This window comes from Apostichopus japonicus, chromosome 9 (genome assembly GCF_037975245.1).
Source record: "Apostichopus japonicus isolate 1M-3 chromosome 9, ASM3797524v1, whole genome shotgun sequence".
Classification (NCBI taxonomy): Eukaryota; Metazoa; Echinodermata; class Holothuroidea; order Aspidochirotida; family Stichopodidae; genus Apostichopus; species Apostichopus japonicus.
This window is the reverse complement of record NC_092569.1, coordinates 5,792,428-5,817,981: the sequence shown is the minus strand read 5'-3', so window position 1 is coordinate 5,817,981 and position 25,554 is coordinate 5,792,428. Positions and strand designations below refer to the sequence as shown.

The 25,554-nt window shown below is 38.8% G+C and overlaps 1 protein-coding gene across 2 annotated transcripts; it reads left to right on the top strand.

Moving 5' to 3' along the window:
- The first annotated feature begins 7,730 nt into the window (after nucleotides 1-7,730).
- Nucleotides 7,731-24,457, top strand: LOC139973613 (EARP-interacting protein homolog). 2 transcript variants are annotated; one of them, XM_071980424.1, is made up of 9 exons: nucleotides 7,731-7,862; nucleotides 11,120-11,203; nucleotides 13,328-13,460; nucleotides 13,676-13,844; nucleotides 14,417-14,516; nucleotides 15,115-15,251; nucleotides 16,402-16,569; nucleotides 20,612-20,809; nucleotides 22,009-24,457. In XM_071980424.1, exons 1-9 carry the CDS (start codon nucleotides 7,821-7,823, stop codon nucleotides 22,181-22,183), a joined length of 1,206 nt encoding a protein of 401 aa, XP_071836525.1. In that variant the 5' UTR covers nucleotides 7,731-7,820; the 3' UTR covers nucleotides 22,184-24,457. The 2 variants fall into 2 exon arrangements, with proteins under 2 accessions (XP_071836525.1, XP_071836526.1); XM_071980425.1 differs by lacking the exon at nucleotides 7,731-7,862 and adding an exon at nucleotides 7,979-8,020.
- The last annotated feature ends 1,097 nt before the right edge of the window (nucleotides 24,458-25,554 follow it).

Sequence of the window (25,554 nt, the reverse complement as noted above, 5' to 3'; positions counted from 1 at the left end):
TTGGGGTATTTTCTATGATATCTAAGTTTGATAGTAGCCGTTATAAGAGGTTTTAATATTTGTACACCAATAATTTAACTGTGTCTGAATTTTCGAAAATTCCTTGACCAACATTCTTCATCATATTTCCCTCTACTCGTTCAATTTTGACCGGTCTGTTAGGGGTTGAGCTTTTTTTTTTTTATATTGGTTGTCCATAGATAGAATTTTTTGCAACATTATGGATATGTTTTGAAGTGAATTTATTATTCAAATTCTGAACAAATAATGGGCTTAATACCTTGAAAATTGGGGCTGACGGGTATTGTGGGGCGTTACGTAGAATTACCTACAAAAGCAATGATCCACAGGAGATGCAATGAGGTCGAACATGATGTGTGACTGGTGACAATCTTGAAAAAAGGTTATAAATGAAAAAAAACTTGGTTCTCAGGCAAAAGTGTACATTTGGTTGGCCATTTTCAAGCCCGAGAAGTGCCATTTCCGGTGATCTGGGGGGCTATCAAAACCAGAATTTTTCTTGTACGCTGCGCGCCAACCAATGGTTGCGCTCCGCTTTGATAGTAATTCGCCTGCACCCAAGCAAATGTCCCCCCCAATATTTGAAACAGATCGCCGCCCCTGAGGTAAACTATACAGTAGATCTCGAATTTGACTTTTTGTCCAGTTTCAAGTTAAGCCCAATTAATCGAGTGGTTTTAGAATTGATAACAGGTAATTTACTTGACCATGGAGGTAAAAATATGGTCCAACAAAGCAACTTTGCTACAAAATGTCCTGAGAGATATACTGTCCAGTAGCTGTCCTAGAAGTAAAGCTGGTTTTTCAACAGAGTTTTTCAAGATATCTTTTAAGTGCAGTTTGAATCTTCTTGAAGCTGGTTCTGCATTAGAATCTATTTCTTATTTGTGGCGACAATTAAGTAACCACGATTGAGTATCTGCACTCTGGTATTATCTTGCCGTCTCTCTTTGAATGTGGATTGATTGGTACCGCAGCAATCGGTTATGGTCGCTATAGCTACAGTACCATCAATACCACAATGCAATTTTCGTCTGCAAATGTTTTGGATTGGTGTTTACCTGAAGCATAATTTCTCCTCACTCAAAACACCCCAACACTCATTGACATCCATTTTTCGTAATTTTAGTACTCGCAAATTCCACAATTTTGTGAAATCCCCCACATCATGGACTGCGGGTATATTCACTCTCTTTAATTTCTGTAACAAATGTTTTTGTTCTGCTTCTTTGTTCTTTTAAGGGATCGCGCCCAAATACATAGTCTATTCAGTGCTGCAGCTTCGTATTCTAAAAAAAATGCCGACATGTCTTGAAACTTGGGTTCAATATTCTTGTTCATCAACTCATGGGCCTTTACTGCCCATTTTCTCTGCACGTTATATGGCAAGAAAAACTTAAACGAATCTTCAGCAAATGTTCTGGGTTATCCAAATGACTCTCATAACCCATCTGCTCTATCTAGTACTCTTTCATAATTGATATATAGCTTCGATAGAGCTTCCGAGTTGTTATATTCACTCGGCAGTTTAACATCTCATCCATCAATACATGCAAGATTGATATGAGGCCCTTTTCACCAAGAAGCACAAACCATTCGATACTATACTTCTATAGCCTTACCTCTTGTTAACTGGATCAAGTAACTTAGTCTCGCCTCGTCGGAACTCCATTTTTCTGCAACAGGCACCACAAAATTCTTTTTGATGACCAAACTCCTACTAATCAGATAATACCTCCAACAATTCATGATGAACTTCTTCAATCGCGTCAAATTGCCTTTTTACAAAAGTTCCTTTTATAGTATCAGGTATAACTTCCTCCTTGCAACAAGACGATTTCAACGCAGCCGAAGTCCTCGTCAACTGTCCTTTGTGATTTCTCCTCACTTTTTTATTCTCTGCTATATTTCCCGCTGCCATTTCGACATTTTTGATTCTGAGCCAGTTTTAATTTTCTAGAGAGACCTTTCCCTGCTACCATATTGTTTTCGAGGTCGAGAATGACAGAAATACAGACAGAAAGATTTTCCTCGTACTCTCTGTATTGGCTTTATTTTGGTAACTCCTTTCCCTCTGAAGGTCTCTTATAACTACTTTTCACGTACTAAATCCAAAAGAGAAAACTTGCCTACTACTGTACTTGCGTCCGCAGTAAAACCCATTATAATTCCAACCTCATGCCCATGGCTGGACGACACCCCCGCATCTCATGTGACCTCCACGACCCCACTTGCCAGGCCTCAGTACTATCCTATAGATATACTTTAGATATATCCGGATCTTCAAGGTAGACCCCAAGCAGAATGTGTATGTACATGCACCATATCATACGCACAACAGCTGGTTCAATGGCTAATACTGTATACCTGTACACCAGGGGTGGGCAACCTATACGGCCAGTGATTTTGTTGCGGCCCATGAGAAGTCTCAAGAAAAGAAAAAATTCAATCTATTTTACATCATCACAAAAAACGAGCTATAGCCGCTCAGAATTCATCGGCACTAATGATGCTGTCAGGTAGGCCTATTATCCCCATTAATTATCAACTGTACTGTATTGACATTATGTTTTTGTGAATACAGATTTAGTATACACACCAATTGCTTGAAAGTCCTCGGAATCAAATGTTTGAGATCAACAGCAGGTCGTTGGTTAGATGCGGCCCAATCAAGTTTTCACTCCTTATATCTGGCCCATTCATTCAAAAAGGTTGCCCACCCCTGCTTTAGATATATCCGGATCTTCAAGGTAGGCCCCAAGCAGAATATGTCTGTACATGCACCAAATCATACGCACAATGGCTAACACTGTATATCTGTACAAGGATCTCTGGCTTGGAGGCCCGCAAAGAGGTTACTAAACATTCAACTTGTAAGACTATGCTGCACTTTAATTATTTTTAAGATTTTACATAACTCCACCTGTCCAACCATCATAAACGAATGTAAGGGACATAATTCTTTCGTTTTTACCTCCATGGTTTTAGTAACATTTCGTGAAAATCGAAGTGATTCAAGTTTAGATGCCATCGGGCAGGCGTGTTCTGGCAGGGGACAAACTAAAACGAATGACAGCGAATGACCGAATGACAATTGACTTTGTACAGGGTTAATTACCATTTGCGAATGACAGCGAATGACAACGAATGACAACGAATGACAGCGAATGACAACGAAGGACAACGAAGGACAGTCTTGAGTGGAGATAGAATGATTAACGGAGTGGAGTAAATGCGGTTATTGGTTTTCTGCGCAAAAATGATTTGAGGAAATTTTTTTTGCATTTTTTGCATTTCCAGGTGGCCTCAGATGCAATTTGGTGCAATATAGCACACTTCAACATCCCACTCCATTTTGTAAATAATTTTGCATTTTCACCTGGCCTTAGATGCAATTTGGTGCTCCAAATGAGATTTTTTTCTCATTTGGAAATGAAAAAGGGGTGTTTTGACTTGCGGAGCGGGGGGGCGGAATGATACTTCCGCCCCCCATATTTTTCACCGGGGGGGGCTGGCGCCCCCAGCCCCCCCGGTTCCTACGCCCTTGTTTTTACCAATGTAGATTTATATAGAAAGATAACTGAAGCCGTTTCAAGATTAGAGTATTGTTAGTTTCTAACAATTAATATCGGAAAAATGACGATAAATTTACTTTTTAAAATCAAACTTACAATTTCGCTTACTATAAGGTGCGTTTTTATCTTGTCACGTACTTAAATACACGAAGTCTGAACTGTGATACCCGGTTGAAGCAAATGTCTGTGCTGTCATTCGTTTTAGTCAACGCAATTTTTTAGTGTGTACAACATATTGTCATTCGTTATGTGTAACGCAATTGTCATTCGTTTTAGTAACACCCTCTGGCAGCGCTCTTAATTGGATCACTGCAAACACAATACTATGTATAAACAAGGACATCAGAGAAAAATGACATCTCCAATTAATTGCTTCATTTAACCCCGTGAAAACTTTGTAAAATGACCGTTATAAACGATTGTAAGTGAGATTATTTTTCGACTATTTAGCATTTCGTGATAACCGGTAGGATCAAATATCCGCGAAGGATTTACGGTAGCTTATATAATACAACCCCGTATTTGACCTGATAGCTTACAGACACAAGTTAACACATTCCATCGAATCGTTAGACTCTGCTGAGTCTGCTCAACGACGCGAATGAGTCTCCCTACATAAAAATAACGCAAAAGTCTGAGATCTGATTCAGCTGAGCTGGTCAGCAGACGTCACGTGACCTGTAGTACTTACGTCATTGTCCATGTGGAAAGCATATATGCTGCTAAAAACAGTGACAGGTAGCCTAAATTATAATAGAGGGCGACATATATGATGACCAACGGCATCACACGCCCCTTATAGTTCCTTATATTTCTTATTGTTATTTTATTAATACCACCAAAACTCATGCGATAGAGGAGAATGAGGGGTGAGAAGGACTTTTAATATACAAAAAAATCGTTGTTCTTCGAAATCCTCCTTCTGCCAAAACTAATCAAAAATGTGTGTAAACATTAATTTCTCACTCTTTCACATCTTTCCGCATCATTAAGACAAATTCAATGTTTGTGGTACCCGTATTCGAGTCCAGGTCCTTGTACTTATGACCAGGGATCAGTATCCGTACCCAATGGTCCTGAACCGAATTAGGACCAGTGGGCCCTAAGTTCATAAGGGCGGCACCTAAGTCCAAAATGGGCCTTAAGTTTAAAAAATGGCTGTGGGATGGTCAAATAATAGGTCTCACATTCGTGTAGTATTCCTCGAGATGAATCCAACGGGAACAAAATAATCGTATTCGGACAACCGGAAGTGAAGAAAGAAAGAAAATATTCAAAAACATTGTGGTTAGGGGCAGGGTAGGACCATGAGTTGACTTTTTAATGTGTTTTTTCTCGAGGAAGAAGGATAAAACGATATTCGAGTGGGGTCCAACCTTTGCCTACCGACCAAGTATGGACCACGATGACCCCACTTTCCAAACCCCTTACCTTACCGAGTATAGCGGCAAAAATAACCAACTAGTGTCTATATATGACACTTGGTGCGGATGTCGCGTTACATTTTCAACTAAGGGGTATTTTACAAAATAGCGGAACGAAGGTCAATGGCCTCCAAATTTGCTACAGGGTATTTATAAAAGATTAGGCTCTGTCATATTAAAAGTGCATTCAAGATGACAGAGATACGGATGCTAAAATCTGCCCATTTACAAAATTTCACAAAGAAGTGGAGTGTTAGCTCAGTGGTTAACACCGGTGCCTTTCAATCATAAGGTCCCCGGTTCGAGTCACTCCCAGATTAATGTATGTCGTCCAGTTACAGAGTTGTTGACAATTAACAATTCGTAATCATGGACGTTAAATATGAATGTGAGAGATTGACTTCGGTCAGCTTGCGGCTTTGATAAGCCAATTAGGCTTCTTCGCGAGTTCCTGCTTGCAGGAGGATCTAATATATATAGATACATACAAGTGAAAAAAAATCAGGGAGTGCGTAACCACGCTCATATTGACAGAAATAATTTGACACCAGTTTTTCAAACATTAAAGGTCAAGGTCAAATTGAGGTCAGTTTATAATGGTCATATATGACACAAACATTTTCACGGGGTTAAATTAAGCAATTAATGGAAGCTGTCATGTGTTGTTGTTCTGCTTGTTTCGTGTAGTAATTTTTGCATTGAATCAGTCGGGGAATTCCCCTCCCCCTTCTTCACCTTTGCAGTCCTTTGGACGCCACTGTTGAGAATGGTAATTTTATTTCAATTGTGCGGACAAACAATGCAGTTACTAACATAGTTGACACGTTAACGCGGACTCTTCAAAGTATCATAACATACTCTCTTATATTACCCACTTTGCCTTAATCATTCATGTTGTTTGTAATGTTACTGTCAGGTGACCCTTTATACCTACTTGTGAGTATAAACTTGCTTGTTTGCTTGCTGTGCCTGCCAGATTCAGTCCGGTCGACTATACCGTTATGTATGGAACGCATAAAAGGACCACAGGTGGCGTTACTACTCTAAACAGTGAGTGATATATAACATATATATATAACATATATAACAGGAGGTGCTTAATTCTACTCTAAACTGGGGGTGCTACTATCATCCTAAACTGAGGTGCTACTATCCGACATGCTCAGTGATCAACCTCCGCCACGTATCACGATCTTGCGCAAGGTTTAATACTTCCTCGAAAGTTTTAATGTCAACGTCTTTAAATTGCGACATTATTTTCCAAGCAAGGTAGTCACAGGACTTCCTATTGGTTTAGCAGTATGTCTCGATGCTTCTCTTAAAACAACCTTTGCTGGAGCGTCCTGCTGCAGTCTTGCTACATGACCGAAAAATCTCAATCTTCTATGTGCGACTAGGGATGACCAAGGTGTTTGGTTGGTTTCATTGTAGAGCTTATCGTTTGATAACCAATTGTTATTGGTCCATCTGATGTCGAGAATATTACGAAGTAGTCTCCTTTGAAAAGTGTCCATTTTGCGATCAAGGTCTTTCGTTGTTCCCCAAGAAAATACTCTTTAATAAAGCCTCGAAAATCCTAAGCTTAATGTTACGGCTTATGTATTTGCTTTTGAAAATACTATATAAAGGGGTAATATAAAAGGTACACTACTACTCTAAACTGGCAACGCTACTATGGCACGCCAAAAGGTCATCGAATTTAATACACTCAACAGTAGAGTAGGTAAAAGTACGTTCCCCCAAGTGCTCAACATAATATTTAACCCTTTTCATTCCATAGACAAAAGAACGCCACTATAACGGGTATTTTCGTTAAATATGAGAATAATTGGTTATAGGTTTGCTTACGGTCACTCCTATATGGTATAATTACGCGCTTGCTTACGTGCAAAATTGGCAAGGAACAATGAGTCCTGTCGTCTGCTTCTCGTGTCTAAGTACATTTGTGTACAGTTCTGATAAGGTGCATTCGTTCCAGCTGAAGGTTGATTGTTAGAAAGAAAATACTCAAAATGGCAATTTTGGAATTGAAACTTGAGGTAAACAATGGTAAAATGTACCACTTATCTAGATTTCATGGTTCGCGCTGCTTTACAAGGAATGTTGTAGCTATTGCTCATGACATTAGTAGTTGTATAATACACATTCGAGGATTACTATAAGAGCTGAGGTATACAAAGGAGCACGTCATATGACCCTCCATGGTTGGTAGTTTCTTGTTTTTGTTTTTTGCGTTGATACAGTATAGTTAGCCGGCGCGTATGGCAAGCCATATATAACAAACAACGTATACTATAACTTCGTATTAATACGAATATATACGCGTGTTAATTCGAATATATATACGCGCTTTAAATCAGACAAAAACTGGCAAGCCATATATATCCTCGTATTAATTCGATTATATACGCGTATTATATCAGACAACAACTAGCATGTCTTATACTAGCTTTCACAAAGGAGTTTCGAGAGTTATCACATTGTAGCCTCGCCAGTGCAATAAATGAGAGATTACAAAGTTAGTCTCTATTGACGTACACCCAGGCCTAACGTACTTGATCTAGACAACAGCATGATTTAATACGTGTATATATTTGAATAAAGATGTGTAAATAGTCGAATTAATCCTCATATGTATTCGACTTAATACGTGTTTGTATTCGAAACAATATTCGTATATATATATTCAAATTAATACACCGATATATTATGCGGTGTTTGTCCCACATGGCTTGCCATAGGGGCGGTCCATATTTACGTATGGTATTATTAGGCTAGAACTGAGAACTTACAGTAGAAGATGGAAGACGACGCGCCTGTCATTTACGGCCTCGAATTTCAGGTATTTACACCAGTAACTTGACCTACCAATGACACCACACGAATGAAAGAGATTGGAGAGTGATGAAATGTTACATGAATTCTTTCAAGAAGTGTGCATACATTCGATCCACCAAACTTTCCTGATGGTGCATGAGAATTGCAAGTCTACATTTTAACGCAAGTCTATCACACATACTAGTTCCACGACTTTGTTTTATCAACGCAGTACTCGGGAGGAGCTTGGTCATTTGGTCTAGGAATAAATGTGTTTCACAGTGCCATGTAACAATTTTAACAGTTAACGATTTTGTTAAAAAATTCAACATTGAACTGTTATCTACTTTGAGTTGGGAAAGTCAATTCTAATTGCTAAGTTTGATGTATAATTTTGGTATAGCCTAGAGTTTAAGTTATGTTAGGCCTACTGCCAGTACTGTAGTAGCTGGGTGGGTCCAGTGGAGGCAAATTTTACACGTTGACTTGTGAATTTCTATAATATGTAACTGCTGTGATATTTCAATGTCTTAACCACATGCACGTATACATTTGAAGTATACTGAAAGGTATTGATGAAAATGTGGGCAATTTCCGTGGAAGTAGCTTCACTAATAATCACATGCATGAGTTACAAATGTTCTACAGTACATCTACATCGGTACTCTGCAATAGACTGGTGTCCATCTCTCAAAGGATGATTAGTGACATCATCAAGTCATGTGTTGCATATTAAATCTCTGCTAAGTACCTAGATGTTTTCACTTTGAAATTGTCAGCAGACGTTATTGAAATCAATTCTGGAGGCAAAGAGTTCCATTCTGTTATCGTTCTTGGAAAAAAAAACTATATTTGTAATCATCTGTTTTGCAGCGAAGTTGGATGAACTTAGCTTGATTGAGTTGTCTAGTTGTACGAGCTGGCTTCTTAATGAAGGATGGGATAGGAATAGCAGTCTTTCCATTAATTGCTTTATGAAGTACAGATAATCTGTTGATGTTATCCTATGTTTTAGTACCAATATAACAAATGCAACAACAAAGGTCTAGAAAGAATAATTTGGGGACATATCGTTCATTCTTTCCATTGAATAAAATAAAGAATTGAGGTGATATATAATTGGTTAACTAACATGGAAAACATAACTGGATAGTGTCAGTCAGGAACTAAGTTAGCTATGGAAATTTATATTCGTCATCTAACTTCATGTTTGTTGAAAAGCTGGCACACTTTGAGACTTTAAGTTGGGTTTATATGCCATTGCTATGGTTAAATAATGAAATTCTAAAAGTGCCTCATGATAGGTTATAGTGGTGCATGGTAACTTCACATGTTTCTAACTAAGGATGGATCCAGAGGGGGTGGAGGGGCGACCCCATGTCAAATGAGAAGAAAGGTTAGAAATAAACCAGATCTGAATTACACATTGAAATGCATGACATTTCCAGTATGTGAGGTACAGTGAGGTATATATTATCATCAGTTCAGCAGAAACTGAATCATCTGTGCTGTACCGACTGTAAGAAATGAAATTCAAGAAGTGCATCCTGATAGGTTATGGTGGTGCATTGTAACTTCACATGTTTCCTAACTAAGGATGGATCCAGAGGGGGTGGAGGGGTGACCCCATGTCAAAGGAGAAGAGATAAAAACAATAGGTTAGAAATAAATCAGATCTGAATTAAATATTGAAATGCCTGACATTTCCTGTATGTGAGGTACAGTGAGGCATGTAATATCCTCAACTCAGCAGAAACTGAATCATCTGTGCTGTACCGACTGTAAGAAATGGTCTTTCAGTGAAATGTCTAAATTCTGTGCTGGCAAAATTGTCTCACATACCTTCAAGTGAACTGACAAGTGCTACAAATAGCTTGCTGATCTGATCAGTGGCGTCGCCAGACATGTCAATCTTGAGGGCACAGCACTTATTTAGGGGGGCACAATGTTTATTTGTGAATGCCGTCCTGGGGGAGGGGTCTAAGGGGAGAGGTATCCCCCGCGCCTTTGAGAAATTTTGATTACTTTAGGGTCCTTAGATGCAATCTGGTGCTATATTTTGTAACTTGACGTAACTTTGTGTTCAAGAATTTTCGGGCTTACTGTAGTCTGTCCGATATGTATGTTTTTAATTGAGGTGGATAAAAAAGTTATACCAAAAAATGGAAATTAACCCATTCCCTTTGATAATGTTTTTAAATAATTAAGGGTCATACGATGCAATTTAGTGCTATATCTGGTGAATATCCATTATGAGAGAACAAAAAGATGTTTTCCACTTGAATAGTTGCAATGGAAGCATACTTCAGCCCCTCCATCTCAAGAGGGTTTGGGGAAAGTTTACAATGTGAAGAAGAGTGTTGACAATTGAATTTTAAATTGATTCCAGGGGCATTGCCCCATTGGCCCTGACAGGGGCTCTGACCCCAGACCCTGCCATTGGCCCTAACACGGGCCCCCACATGACCCATGGAACCCACATGATGATACTTGCACTTCGCGCCGCCTTATAGCAATTGCTGGATTCATCGTTGTCCCTAACTCTACATACAGTAGTATATTCAACATATCTAGCTGTATTGGCAGACACTGTACATAGTTTACAGTGTGTGAAAGTTGACGCAGCAATGAAATCACAAAGTTGAATGACAAACTAAACCACAATGCAACATCAGAAAGATTCTCATTAATTATCACTGTCCATTAAAAGAACAATTTAGCACTGTAGTAGCTCGGACCAATTCCACAGGATCTTTGTTATATGAAGAAGTGATCAATGCTTGTTTGCTTTCTTGATGAAGTGTCGATGAACCTGAAAATTATAAACACATCCTTGCAGGGATAAAAGAGAAACAATACTAATAAACATGTCCTGGAATTTCAATCAAAATCAGACAAGATTGGGCAAAAAATGCAGGTCATTTATATGTTCCATTTTAGAGGATCTTGCAAAATTGTAAGATTAACTAAATGATAATGACAATGCCTAGAATAATTCACAAAGTTAACAAACCCACATGATAATCTGTAAACATTTGTCTATCTGCCAATATTTGGCCAACTGAGCTGGCTACTGTACCCAACCCTAATAAATTGCTTTATCTCTGTGGATTTCTCCATGATAAATTAAAGGCAATGTGAATATTGCTGATGAAGTACCATAGTGTAGAGACCCTGAGATTGTCGTAAATACTTATTCTGCATACGTAGATTACGTACTCAAACTTAATGCATCCTGTGTTCATGACCGACTTGACATTTTTCCAATTCTCTTCCGAACAGTCTCGAGCACTGACCTCGTTAGCAGCCGAATCTGATACCATTGAGTTTCTGGTGGGAACGCAATCTTTGAAAAGTGACAACCAGGTAAGTACTGTAACACTAATTAATAAACACTTCTCAACCAGGTAAGTACTGTAACACTAATTTAAACACTTCTCTTGTCACTAAACAGTATCATGTGGCTCTTTGCTTGACTTTGCAGTATTACATTATCATATGACATCAATGGTATAAAAAATGTATGTCATCATGTCATGTCATTTAAAAGCATTGAAGACTTGCCCCAAACCGCGAGCCGCCCTCTGAAAAAGTTGCTTGCAAGTGAAGTTTTTTTCGTGTCGCTACAAAATGCAGACAGTAATGAAACGTGATACCTTGTTATCTTTTATCTAGACCTGAGATGTCCATCGCTGCTATGTACACTGTGTTGTGGGTATTGACTGTAGCTGCATGTATCGACTGTGCACTAATTACTGACGTTAGCAACCTGTGTGTGTATTTTCTGGGATCGATGGTGGTATCTAGCACTTCTGTTACACCTCATTCGAAACTAGGTCAGATTACTGGCATGAGACGTGTCTTTGTGCGCGAGTATTCAATGCCTTTAATAAATTATGAAAGCTCTCAGTGCTGGTTTTTTCTGAAATCAAAAGTTTTGATAAAATCCCATTTAAAACAGACACTGAAAGTTTTGAAAATGCAACAGACATTAACAGTATGCACAAGTTGTTCCCAATAGTGCAGGTTAAAATAACCTTTTTAATTCAATATGTATTGTACCTACTATTTGTAACTAGAAACTAGAAGATACATGTCTCTATATATAGGAGCTCTCCTCAAATTGAATACTCTGGTGCCTAAGAAGTTTTAGGCTGAATTTGATTGATGTTAAAAGTTTATATAATAGTAAAGGGCCTAACAATTTTATCCTAGCAGAATCTTCTTCAGGGCGTAACTGAAACGAAAACAGCCTTAGGACACATTTAATAGAGTAGACATACTAGACAGACAGACAGCTATCTAGATTGTACAATGAATAAAGCAACGTATACAGAACAAAGAGGCGTTGATAGGATGACAGGGCTATTAAAGGAGATAAACATTGCAGAGGGGTGTAACAATGGGATGGAATTAGTTATGGAGGTGAAAGAGGAGATGGAAAGAAAGGGGATGAGGAAGGGAAACATGGTGGAGTGTAGATGGATATGATGTGCGATGAAGAGAGGACAGTGGGGGGTCAAGAGGGGGTGGAGGAAGAGGGAGGGAGGAGGGTTAGTCATTCCCTACTTGGATGTTGAGAACATGAGGTTGAATGGTGCAAAGGCCTTGCAACTGCTGAGGCAAACTGTATCGGGAGGTTACCCAAAGGTTCATTGCATTGTAGAACTCAATGGGTTTCAGTCATCAAAGTGTCAACTGTGAACCTGTGGCCAGAGAAATGTGTCTTGAGTGTTGTCTTGGCTTCACCGTTCATATTGTACTACATACTACAGAATCTGAAAGAAAGAAGGTAAAAGACATTAGAGATGGTGCAAGTATGGTTACCATTAGTTTACCATGCTGGACAGTGGACACAGGTGGAGTAAGAGGGTTATGGTGATATAGTAAAACAGCTGAAACCAGCAGATACAGTACTGCAGTTTATGGGGGAGTCTGTAGACGATGCTGTTAAACTTTGATCAAAACCTCTTTGGTGGATTACCACACGAGTATTGGCTGTCACAAGAGCCTGCAAAGGTTCTCCTCTTGTAACATTTGCTTAGGTAGGAAAGTAAGAAAGATATATTAAATGTCACTTTGATACAAAATACTCGCACACTGGTAAAATATTGACAATCTTTGAAACGTTTGAACAATAACAAGTTTCATCTGTGATTGCAACACTCCTTTTTTAAGTTTTTCATAAAGTAAATATTACTGAATATGTACACAGAAAGGTGATGAGAATGAGATCCCCCTCCCCCCCCCCCCGCCTCCCCAGGAGCAAAGAAGTGCGTCTTCTAATTAATGCCTTTTGGTGTAGGCCCTAATGGACATCTTTCCGCCTCAGTATATACTACTATAGATGCACAAAGGTATCAGTTATTGATGTCTCTCTGATGAAATGTTGTCATCTCACATCTCAATAGTATCATAATGAAAACAATATCTTTATCATTTGATTAAATTTACTTTTCTTCTTTTTTTATATACCCTCCTCTACTGTAGGTCCATTTACTTCAGTTTGATGAAGACAACAATTCCTTGAACAAGAAGGTTTTTCGTCACAGGGAAGGAGAAATTTGGCAACTTACAACAAGTCCAGGCGATCGACAGATATTTGCCTCAACCTACAGCAAAAGTAAGAATTTGAACAAAATACATGAACTTTATAGAAACAAGTAACTTGTGATAATTATTTGAAAGTTAAAAAACTAACAGTTTTCCTCCTACTTCCTTGCTTCCAAACTTTTGACATCACAACTTTCTTTGTTCATTTTTTGGTCAGTAAGAATCCCGATCCAAGGAGTGTTTTCATGATGCAATAATGAAATAGATTTATTTCTCTTTCTTCAGTCGTAGACAACAAGACACAGTTTTATGCAACGGTATGGAAGCTACCGGAGGCAGAGGATGATTCAGCTAACGAACCCGAGATACAGGGAGAGGATGAACACTCTACGCAGGCGAAAACGCTGGAACCTTTATGTCAGCTAGAGGATAGGGGATTCGGAAGTGTCGTTAGGTAGGCCAACTAGGTTAGGATTGGAGGTTTGGGATTGAGTGAGTAAGAGGACAGGAGATTAAGCGAGTAAGAGTACAGGGGATTCGGAAGTGTTGATAGGTAGGCCGACTAGGATAGGATTAGAGGTTTGGGATTTAGTGAGTTACAGGAGAGGGGATTCGGAGGTGCCGTTAGGTAGGCCGACTAGGATAGGATTAGAGGTTTGGGATTGAGTGATTAAACCTGTGTAGTGTGGGAATTTTTATGTATTTAGGAGAGTCAGCTTAAAGTACAGTGTTTAGAAGTGTCATGGTGTAACCTTTATTTAGTTGAGGCCATTAAGGAGCATACCTGCACAGCAGGTATGTCACTTATATCTCCTTGATAATATGGAGGGAAGCAAATCACTTTTAATATGATGGATGGGATACAAACATTTGATAATGTGGAGGGAAGAGAACATTTAAGCCAAATTGCATTTCTTCGTATTGAAATCATAAATCTTGAGATAGAAGGAGGAGTTTAAGCTGGATGGGTCTCCTTCCAATGCCTGTAATTTCCTGTGTTCATGGTGTCGTTTCCCGTTTCCATAGCGTCCTTTGGGAGCCTCAGAGTGATGGCAGTAGAGTCATTTCTTTAACCGAGACTCACATTCTTCTCTGGGATCTCAACGTCAGTGATACCGAAGCCAAGGTTAGTGCTTTTTCACCGATGTAAAGATAATTCAAAACGAGTTGACAGCCCGTTTTGTCTGAACTCTGACAATATTTTGTTGTCATCTAGGGTTTTCAAAATGCGCTACATTTTAGTTTTTCTACTCCACTACACTACTTCAGTAACCGATGTAATTATTCTGTGCCTTTAATGGAACATTCACAAAGCGATGGATCTAGCATGACTCGTTGCTGGTGATTTATTCTTCAAGATGAGCGTCGCCTCCCCTCCATGTATCTTTGAGTCCATTTCATGTATTCAATGGATTCGCTAGAATTGAAACTATACAACAACTCATTTATACCTTCACAGTGTTAGATTTATAAAAAAAAAAAAATTATAAAAAAAAGTTATATTCGATATTTGGAATTTTTTTTTACCTGCTGTTTTATGCCTGTCAAAAGTTCCTTGTTGTTTTTACTAGGGTTGCCCAGCTATGCTTTTAACCTCTTCCATCTTTGTTTGTTTACTCAAGTGTAAATCAATTGACTTGAACTCTCCTCTCATTTCTCTAAACATTTCTGATTTATATTATTAATATTTTGTTTATCTTCATCCTGGCTCTCTCCCCCTACAGCTTGCTAACTCTGTTGCTCTAGAGGCCAAAGGTCATCCCAAATTCACAGCGGGTCGATGGAACCCACATCACAACAATACCCAGATTGCCACCGCTAATGATACTATGATTAGAGGATGGGATGTACGATCCATGAAGTAGGTTTTTTTTTTTTTAGGCTAAAGCTTAGGCTTAAGCGACCACAAACGTGGGGGAAGCCCACAAGGGCTTATGGATTACAACTTACACATCGGGTGGCTTCCAATTCAACATTTGAAACAAATTTGTAATCTTTTCAAGTTAGAAAGTCATTTCAGCAGAAAATTATTCCATAAGAAAGAGAACCCTGCTGGATAATCACTAACAAGGGTGAAAACTGATCAGAGGACAAATATTCTCTCCAACTGACCCAAACCAATCAACCACTCTCAGAAGCAATAATCCTTCCAAGCTAAGATGAAACAACAAAAATAAATCTATAGGTCAAATGGAGTACAAATAATATATTAGATAATGCCTAATGTTTCATTCAAGTGACCCCTGGTTTTAGCCAAAACCTTACCTGAACCATGGGCCTCTTTAATACTGTGAAAAGTGGCTCCTTTAACTTCTCCCTTGATCACAGATAAAGTTGGATTATCAACAGGTATAACGGAAGCTTATTGTAGTTTGTCAACAGTGAATTTTGTATCGTAGATAAAATGAGAGTGGTTTTATCTAGTAGATAATCCATGTTTATCTGTGACAACCCAGGTTCCAGACTTGGAATAATGCTAAAACTTTCAGGTTTTTACATAAAAAAACTAGTTTGTGGACCGATTTGCCAAAGTCATCGTATTTATCAAATATTTAGCATGTCAATTGAGATTTGATCCATTTGATAACAAGGTTCCAAACACTCTAAATGCTTTGTTTGCACTTATACCGGAAGCCGCCGTCACATTTTTTAATGGTTGTTCAACGACAGACCTGGTTTGCTTCAAGTTTCACTTTGTGTACAAACACATCCCATTCACTTGTTGTTATCTTGATATTTGATAGTAGGAATTGACTGCAAATTTACCACAGGAGGCATAAAAATATACTTTTCTTGTTTCAGTCACAAATAAATTAACCCATTGACTATTCTTTTAAGAGTGATAATATTCTGTTAAAATTTGTTAGTTAAAATGAGACGTGCAAATTGCATTTCATTGTGACCTGACCAGAGAATTCTACTAGCACATGAACACTTAAAACCTTTGAAAAGGATTAAACCAAATATTGAGACAAAAGTTTGTTAATATCCCTTTTTTAATTTGTCCACAGAGAGGCCTACAAAATAGAGAACGCTCATAACCAGCTTGTACGTGACTTGGACTTCAACCCTAACAAACAGTATTACTTGGCCAGCTGTGGAGATGACTGCAAAGTTAAGTTTTGGGATATAAGAAATCCATCTGCAGCAGTCTTATCACTCTCAGACCATTCTCACTGGTGAGTGTGTTTCTTTTGGGATATAAGAAATCCATTTGCAGCAATGTTATCACTCTCAGACCATTCTCATTGGTGAGTGTTCTTCTTTTGGGATATAAGAAATCACTCTGCAGCAGTCTTATCACTCTCAGACCATTCTCACTGGTGAGTGTTTTTCTTTTGGGATATAAGAAATCGGTCTGCAACAGTCTTGTCACTCTCAGACCATTCTCACTGATGAGTGTGTTTCTTTTGGGATATAAGAAATCCATTTGCAGCAATCTTATCACTCTCAGACTATTCTCATTGGTGAGTGTTCTTCTTTTGGGATACAAGAAATCACTCTGCAGCAGTCTTATCACTCTCAGACCATTCTCACTGGTGAGTGTTTTTCTTTTGGGATATAAGAAATCAGTCTGCAACAGTCTTGTCACTCTCAGACCATTCTCACTTGTGAGTGTGTTTCTTTTGGGTTATAAGAAATCCATTTGCAGCAATCTTATCACTCTCAGACTATTCTCATTGGTGAGTGTTCTTCTTTTGGGATATAAGAAATCACTCTGCAGCAGTCTTATCACTCTCAGACCATTCTCACTGGTGAGTGTTTTTCTTTTGGGATATAAGAAATCAGTCTGCAACAGTCTTGTCACTCTCAGACCATTCTCACTTGTGAGTGTGTTTCTTTTGGGTTATAAGAAATCCATTTGCAGCAATCTTATCACTCTCAGACCATTCTCATTGGTGAGTGTTCTTCTTTTGGGATATAAGAAATCACTCTGCAGCAGTCTTATCACTCTCTGACCATACTCACTGGTGAGTGTTTCTCTTTAGGGATATAAGAAATCAGTCTGCAACAGTCTTGTCACTCTCAGACCATTCTCACTGGTGAGTGTTTCTCTTTTGGGATATAAGAAATCGGTCTGCAGCAGTCTTAGCATTCTCAGACCATTCTCACTGGTGAGTGTTCTTCTTTTGGAATATAAGAAATCACTCTACAGCAGTCTTATCACTCTCAGACCATTCTCACTGGTGAGTGTTTCTCTTTTGGGATATAAGAAATCAGTCTGCAGCAGTCTTAGCACTCTCAGACCATTCTCACTGGTGAGTGTTTTTCTTTTGGGATATAAGAAATCAGTCTGCAGCAGTCTTGTCACTCTAAGACCATTCTCACTGGTGAGTGTTTCTCTTTTGGGATATAAGAAATCAGTCTGCAGCAGTCTTATCACTCTCAGACCATTCTCACTGGTGAGTGTTTTTCTTTTGGGATATAAGAAATCAGTCTGCAGCAGTCTTATCACTCTCTGACCATTCTCACTGGTGAGTGTTTTTCTTTTGGGATATAAGAAATCAGTCTGCAGAAGTCTTATCACTCTCAGATCATTCTCACTGGTGAGTGTTTATCTTTTGGGATATGAGAAATCAGTCTGCAGAAGTCTTATCACTCTCAGACCATTCTCACTGGTGAGTGTTTTTCTTTTGGGATATAAGAAGTCAGTCTGCAACAGTCGTTTCACTCTCAGACCATTCTCACTGGTGAGTGTTTTTATTTGGGGATATAAGAAATCAGTCTGCAACAGTCGTTTCACTCTCAGACCATTCTCACTGGTGAGTGTTTTTCTTCTGGGATATAAGAAATCAGTCTGCAACAGTCTTATCACTCTCAGACCATTCTCACTGGTGAGTGTTTTTCTTTTGGGATATAAGAAATCAGTCTGCAGAAGTCTTATCACTCTCAGACCATTCTCACTGGTGAGTGTTTTTCTTCTGGGATATAAGAAATCAGTCTGCAACAGTCTTATCACTCTCAGACCATTCTCACTGGTGAGTGTTTTTCTTTTGGGATATAAGAAATCAGTCTGCAGAAGTCTTATCACTCTCTGACCATTCTCACTGGTGAGTGTTTTTCTTTTGGGATATAAGAAATCAGTCTGCAGAAGTCTTATCACTCTCAGACCATTCTCACTGGTGAGTGTTTTTCTTTTGGGATATAAGAAATCAGTCTGCAACAGTCTTATCACTCTCAGACCATTCTCACTGCTGAGTGTTTTTCTTTTGGGATATAAGAAATCAGTCTGCAACAGTCTTATCACTCTCTGACCATTCTCACTGGTGAGTGTTTTTCTTTTGGGATATAAGAAATCAGTCTGCAACAGTCTTATCACTCTCAGACCATTCTCACTGCTGAGTGTTTTTCTTTTGGGATATAAGAAATCAGTCTGCAGAAGTCTTATCACTCTGACCATTCTCACTGCTGAGTGTTTTTCTTTTGGGATATAAGAAATCGGTCTGCAACAGTCTTGTCACTCTCAGACCATTCTCACTGATGAGTGTGTTTCTTTTGGGATATAAGAAATCCATTTGCAGCAATCTTATCACTCTCAGACTATTCTCATTGGTGAGTGTTCTTCTTTTGGGATATAAGAAATCACTCTGCAGCAGTCTTATCACTCTCAGACCATTCTCACTGGTGAGTGTTTTTCTTTTGGGATATAAGAAATCAGTCTGCAACAGTCTTGTCACTCTCAGACCATTCTCACTTGTGAGTGTGTTTCTTTTGGGTTATAAGAAATCCATTTGCAGCAATCTTATCACTCTCAGACTATTCTCATTGGTGAGTGTTCTTCTTTTGGGATATAAGAAATCAGTCTGCAACTGTCTTATCACTCTCAGACCATTCTCACTGGTGAGTGTTTTTCTTTTGGGATATAAGAAATCGGATTGCAACAGTCTTATCACTCTCTGACCATTCTCACTGGTGAGTGTTTTTCTTTTGGGATATAAGAAATCCGATTGCAACAGTCTTATCACTCTCAGACCATTCTCACTGCTGAGTGTTTTTCTTTTGGGATATAAGAAATCAGTCTGCAACAGTCTTATCACTCTCTGACCATTCTCACTGGTGAGTGTTTTTCTTTTGGGATATAAGAAATCAGTCTGCAACAGTCTTATCACTCTCAGACCATTCTCACTGCTGAGTGTTTTTCTTTTGGGATATAAGAAATCAGTCTGCAGAAGTCTTATCACTCTGACCATTCTCACTGCTGAGTGTTTTTCTTTTGGGATATAAGAAATCAGTCTGCAGAAGTCTTATCACTCTCAGACCATTCTCACTGGTGAGTGTTTTTCTTCTGGGATATAAGAAATCAGTCTGCAACAGTCTTATCACTCTCAGACCATTCTCACTGGTGAGTGTTTTTCTTTTGGGATATAAGAAATCGGATTGCAACAGTCTTATCACTCTCTGACCATTCTCACTGGTGAGTGTTTTTCTTTTGGGATATAAGAAATCCGATTGCAACAGTCTTATCACTCTCAGACCATTCTCACTGGTGACTGTTTTTCTTTTGGTATATAAGAAATCAGTCTGCAACAGTCTTATCACTCTCAGACCATTCTCACTGGTGAGTGTTTTTCTTTTGGGATATAAGAAATCAGTCTGCAACAGTCTTATCACTCTCTGACCATTCTCACTGGTGAGTGTTTTTCTTTTGGGATATAAGAAATCTGTCTGCAACAGTCTTATCACTCTCAGACCATTCTCACTGGTGAGTGTGTTTCTTTTGGGATATAAGAAATCTGTCTGCAACAGTCTTATCACTCTCAGACCATTCACAGTGCTGAGTGTTTTTCTTTTGGGATATAAGAAATCTGTCTGCAACAGTCTTGTCACTCTCAGACCATTCTCACTGGTGAGTGTGTTTCTTTTGGGAAACAAGAAATCCATCTGCAGCAGTCTTATCACTCTCAGACCATTCTCACTGGTGAGTGTTTTTCTTTTGGGATATATTAGAAATCCGATTGCAGCAGTCTTATCACTCTCAGACCATTCTCACTGGTGAGTGTCTTTCTTTTTGGAGCAAAATTGGAGCAAAATATTGATATTGGGTTTTCACTAGCAATGTTGAATATATTGTAGTCCCTCCCACCCCCCCCACCCTTCCCCTGTAAGTGTAACTTTGCAAGGGGTTGTAATAGTGCTTCCATTTCTTACATATTTAGGTGCCCCACCCCCTCATTCTAAATTTAATTCTGTACACCCATGATTCTGTCCTCTTGATTGCAGGGTATGGAGTGTAAGGTATAACCAGTTTCACGATCAACTCGTCCTCACATCGAGCAGCGACAGTCGAGTCATTCTGACGAACACGAGTTCCATCTCGTCAGAGCCCTGCGGCCAACTAGACGATGAGAAAGACAGCATCGACGGAGAGCGGGAGGAGAACAGCGATGACGAAGATGAGCTGGACGATCTCAACGATAGGTGAGGAGAAAAATGATTTTTATTTTTCAATATGCTCTGCAAATTTATGGGTGATGAAAACATATACTCTTCTATTATTGTAACATAGGGCTTAACTTAGCTTAGGGCAAATTAGAGTTGCTGGATGTTGATATTGTTGGATATTGACATTGTTGAATATTGACATTGTTGTATGTTTGTGGCTTTATATGATCTTGTCAGTTTAATGTTAATCAAAAGGAGATCAGAACATGTAATCTGTGTATGATATCGGAAGTTATAACAATACAAAATGGTGTCGGGGGAGGGGGGGGGAAGTGATTAATTTCAATATGTTTGCATCTCAATAAGGGAAGGAGATGTCATGCTGGGAACCTGGACTACAGTGTTATTGGCATTTTACCTCTTATTAATGTTATATGAGGGGAGTAATGAGGAATGAGGAAGGCAGTTACCAGCCTCTGTGTAAGTTAATGAGCTATTGTATAGAAGAAAATTGGCTCGATTTAAGGCTGTTTTCATTAACATACATTGTATTTTTCATCCAAGATGTAATTGTTCATCTTACATACATACCTTATATGGGCCGATAAGGTGCTTCCTTTCCTTCTTATTTGTGCAGTCTGGTGGCTTCCAACAACACTTACTTTCACGATTATGTTGTCCCATTAAATGATCCAAGAATATGTGTTATACCTAATATTGTTGTAAAAAAAAACAAATAAATGATGTTTATGCACTTCCAATGGCACCTTCATGTTTTGCAGTATTAAAAGAGGTACCGCAGTCCCTGGGCCATCATGAGCATTCATAGAAAGCTATACATCTTTAGCACTCATACACACATAGCCCCCCTGCTCCCCCATGCTCCCCCCCCCCGCACAATAATAGTTAGAACAAAGGGAAGGTACCTTGACTAATTATGAAAGTTATGTCAAGCTCACTATCAAAGCACTAAGCCCCTTCACAATTTTTCATATTATCATGCCCACCAAATGTTAACCTTGTTTCACATAAATGTATCAGCAGGATGGGAGCATTTAAATGTCTTTTAATGATCTGCTGTTATTCTCCACTAGTAAACTTTCTCCATTTTGCCATCATCCTTAGAAAGAACAAACTGTCTTTCCTCTCACTGATCCAGTTGATTTAATTCTCTTTTATTTTCGATTAAATGGGTTTTACCCCTCCACCCTTTTTCTATGGTCTCTGTTAAACAGGAATAAAGAGCCCCTGAAGGAGGGTGTCCTGGCAACCTACGAAGAGCACGAAGACAGCGTCTATGCCGGTGAATGGTCCACCGCTGATCCCTGGCTATTCGCCTCTCTCAGCTACGATGGTAGGATGGTCATAAATAGGGTTCCGAGGGCAGTCAAGTACAAGATCCTACTGTGAATACGGTAGCTCCAATATAAGGAACGCTGCATTGCAGGGGAATCACTTTAAATATTCAAAGTTTGTGTAGCAGGGTTTGAAGGCTCTGAGCGTTCCCTTACGAAATACTACGATTCCAGTGTACAAAAGAACTGCTGTACATCTCTGCACTTGTATAGCAAATGTGCCCACTTTGAATAACAGTTTGCGATGTGAGAGCAGATCGAAGTATTCCTTGCTAGGTATTGAGATATCGTCTATTTCAGCTGAAATCATCGGTTGATGATGTAGGGCATTACCAAGTGTAGTCAAACAAACACCTTTGGTAATGTTGTTTGGTATCATCAGCTGTGATGATGGGGATGGTGTACAAAAGGGTACTATAAAGCAGTCAGATATGAGTTCTATATATCTGTCTGTCTGTCTTTTTGTCCATTTATCTTTTTGTAATGAATTCTACAGCGGATGATCATGGCATTTAATATTTCTGGTCAGAGTAGCAGTGAAAGGAGATCAAATGCAGAGGATAATGAGTACCTGGGATATCTCAACTGGCCTTCATAGCTTTATAGAGGGTCTCAGTCTGTAAATGATGATTCCATTTCACTCCAAAAATGTTGTCGCCCACCCCTTTTAGATTCTCTTTTTTCTTCCCTTTAATGTGAATCACATCCGCAAAATTAAAAAATCAGAAATTTTGTAAAAATTTAGAATATATCTGCCTTACTTGAAAATAGAATTTGACTCTTCAAAGAAATGAACTGGATGGTTTTGGGCTTGTAGTTTAGTTTTGAATAGAAACATTGTGAAAAGCAACTCAAAATGTTACTTAAAAGAAAAAGTTACTTGAAAGCATCAAGATTCTGAGTTATGTCAGATGATATTTCCATGACATTAATTTCCTTTAGGATAATGAAGGAAATTTTGTTTGTATTTGATGGATTGCTCATTTGGACATGCATGTTATGGATTTACCCGTCACCTTAGACTCCTCTCTGGGAAGACATGAAATCTTACCACCCACCCCCCCCCCACAATACAAAAAAGGTTGGTTGCACCCTAGATGGTACTATCTGTGGCACTATAATGCACCATATTCTACCTTTGGGTGGTACAATATAAAGATGGTACCAGCTACCTTATCCTACAAACCAGAGGTGGTTTGCATTTATAGTCGCAAGTATTTCCACTAAATACACCGCAAACTCAAATATTGCTCGCTCGTATTTGAAGTCTACAAGCCTTTTTTTACAGTAACTCTCAAAGAATCTTGCCTCACTGAAATAATTAATTAATCTATCACCTGTCAGTGACACCTGTCAGTCTCTGGGAATAATCTGAAGCTTCAGAACAACCAGGAAAAAAGTATTTTTACAAAGTTAAAATTAAAGCTTAAAATAAACGCCATATTGATGACCTTCAATGTTGCCAGTTTCCAGTAAGCGATTTTTTTCCATTCATTTCATTCGTTTCTCTTTTTGTTTATCTCTTGTATGTAAAGACTTCAGGCGCGTAGCGAGGAATGAAGCATACAAGAAAATTTGGCCGAAAATGCCTCCCAGATTGCTGGAAATGGCACATCCCAGGCCTTGCAAGTTGCATCTAAGCATTTTCTATTTGAAATCACTAGCGATATCATAAAAACGTACAAAAAAATATGCTCAAGGGGGGGTTGTCCCCCTAGCCTCCCCCCCCCCTTGGCTACGTGCCTGAAGGACTCTTTGCTCAACTGACAAACTGATCCTCTGTAATATTTGAGTTTCTACCGAGTTTTGTAAACAGTCTGTTTCTTTGAGAAAAATATCTCGGTATACTTACTGAATGTATGTTTAATAAATGTGACCAGAAACAAAACCGAGCTGAATATATCTAAGCCAGTTTCTTGGAAACTTCACCTGCGATTTAATTTTACACCAGAGTATGTTGGACTATCTCCATTCTCCACGGAATAAAAGTTTTTCGAGTTGCTTTACTTTTTGAAATTAGTGACTTAGGGAGTTATGACTCGTTACAACACTGCTTTACACATGTGTAGAATGATGAAAAGAGTTTATAGGATAATTTGGGTGGTGGTGGTAGGTCTGAGAGGGGTAGGAGAAGGAGGGAAATGAATATCTTTCTGTAGTGTAACTTTCAAAACTATGATTTCTCATTGTTCTTCACATTCCTATCATTTCATTTCTATGTTTACTGCTCATTAATGTGAAGTTTCTGTTGACAAAGCTCTGTTATTCATAAGTGTAAATTATGTCATATTTATAGTTATAAATAAAACATAAAATATCTAGTACATAATTTTTTTTTTTAATTGTCATGTCTTTTCTTAAGATTTGCATATCTTAAGTTCTGGCTTTAGATGAATGTTTGTACTACAAGATAATTAATTCTTTGATGGTGGTTGGAGATAAAGAGAATGCAAGCAGATGTATAACCATGGCTGGGTAAACCATGACTATTATTGAGTCTACAGCACTGACATCAGTAATGGTAGCCTAGTCGAGATTTATGAGGAAATCGGAACACCAAGTTGGCTCAATAACAACAATAGCAACTATCCACTAATGAGATTGATGTTATATTTATATGACAACATTTTGTTTGTCGCATATATGATTGATAAAGAAGAAATTTGGGACAAGATATGGTATCAGCGAAGACCGCAATCGTTCTGTATGTTAACAGTTATATTTTGCAAAGTTTGATCGTCCCACTTCCTAATTTTCTCAGTCAGTCCCACTTTCCCTGGTTTCATTTTCGAAATAGTTTCAAATTTATGACATTGGTTGACAATTAGAGGAGGGTTGGTTCTTACGGAGAACAATGAAATAGAACCAAACTATAAACTTCTGTAGCCCGGCTTATTTAAGAAACCAATCCACTTAATTTGATTGGCCAATGGCGATCAAACTGTACAGTTTCTCTGGCGTGCTACAAGAAAACCTTATTCCTTTCCTTTAAGTCACGCACGATGGCTGTCGGAATTTCCTAAATAATGTGTGCATTGTTTGCCCACTAAAGCAATGGTGACACTACATAGCTTTATTTCAATTTAAAAAGACCCATGAAGACTGAGAGTCGGAAACCGACTTCTTCGATAACATTGTGATATTGTAGATATTCGGCAGTTTACTAAGACAAGCCCCCCCCCCCCCGCCCACACACACATACACCTTACCTCCATCAACATCGAGCGAAGGGAACATGTCGGGGTGTCTGGTTAGGCCAACTCAGGGGGAACAATTGTCTGGTATGTTGACACTCTGTGAGGTGAATTGTTCATTTAAGTTGGTTTTACATGGAACCCGCCATTTTTGAGCTAGTCCGAAGTTTTTACTGAAACCCGTAATGAGGCATCTAGTGGGCCTTTTACAGCTATTGGCGTGTCTGCCACA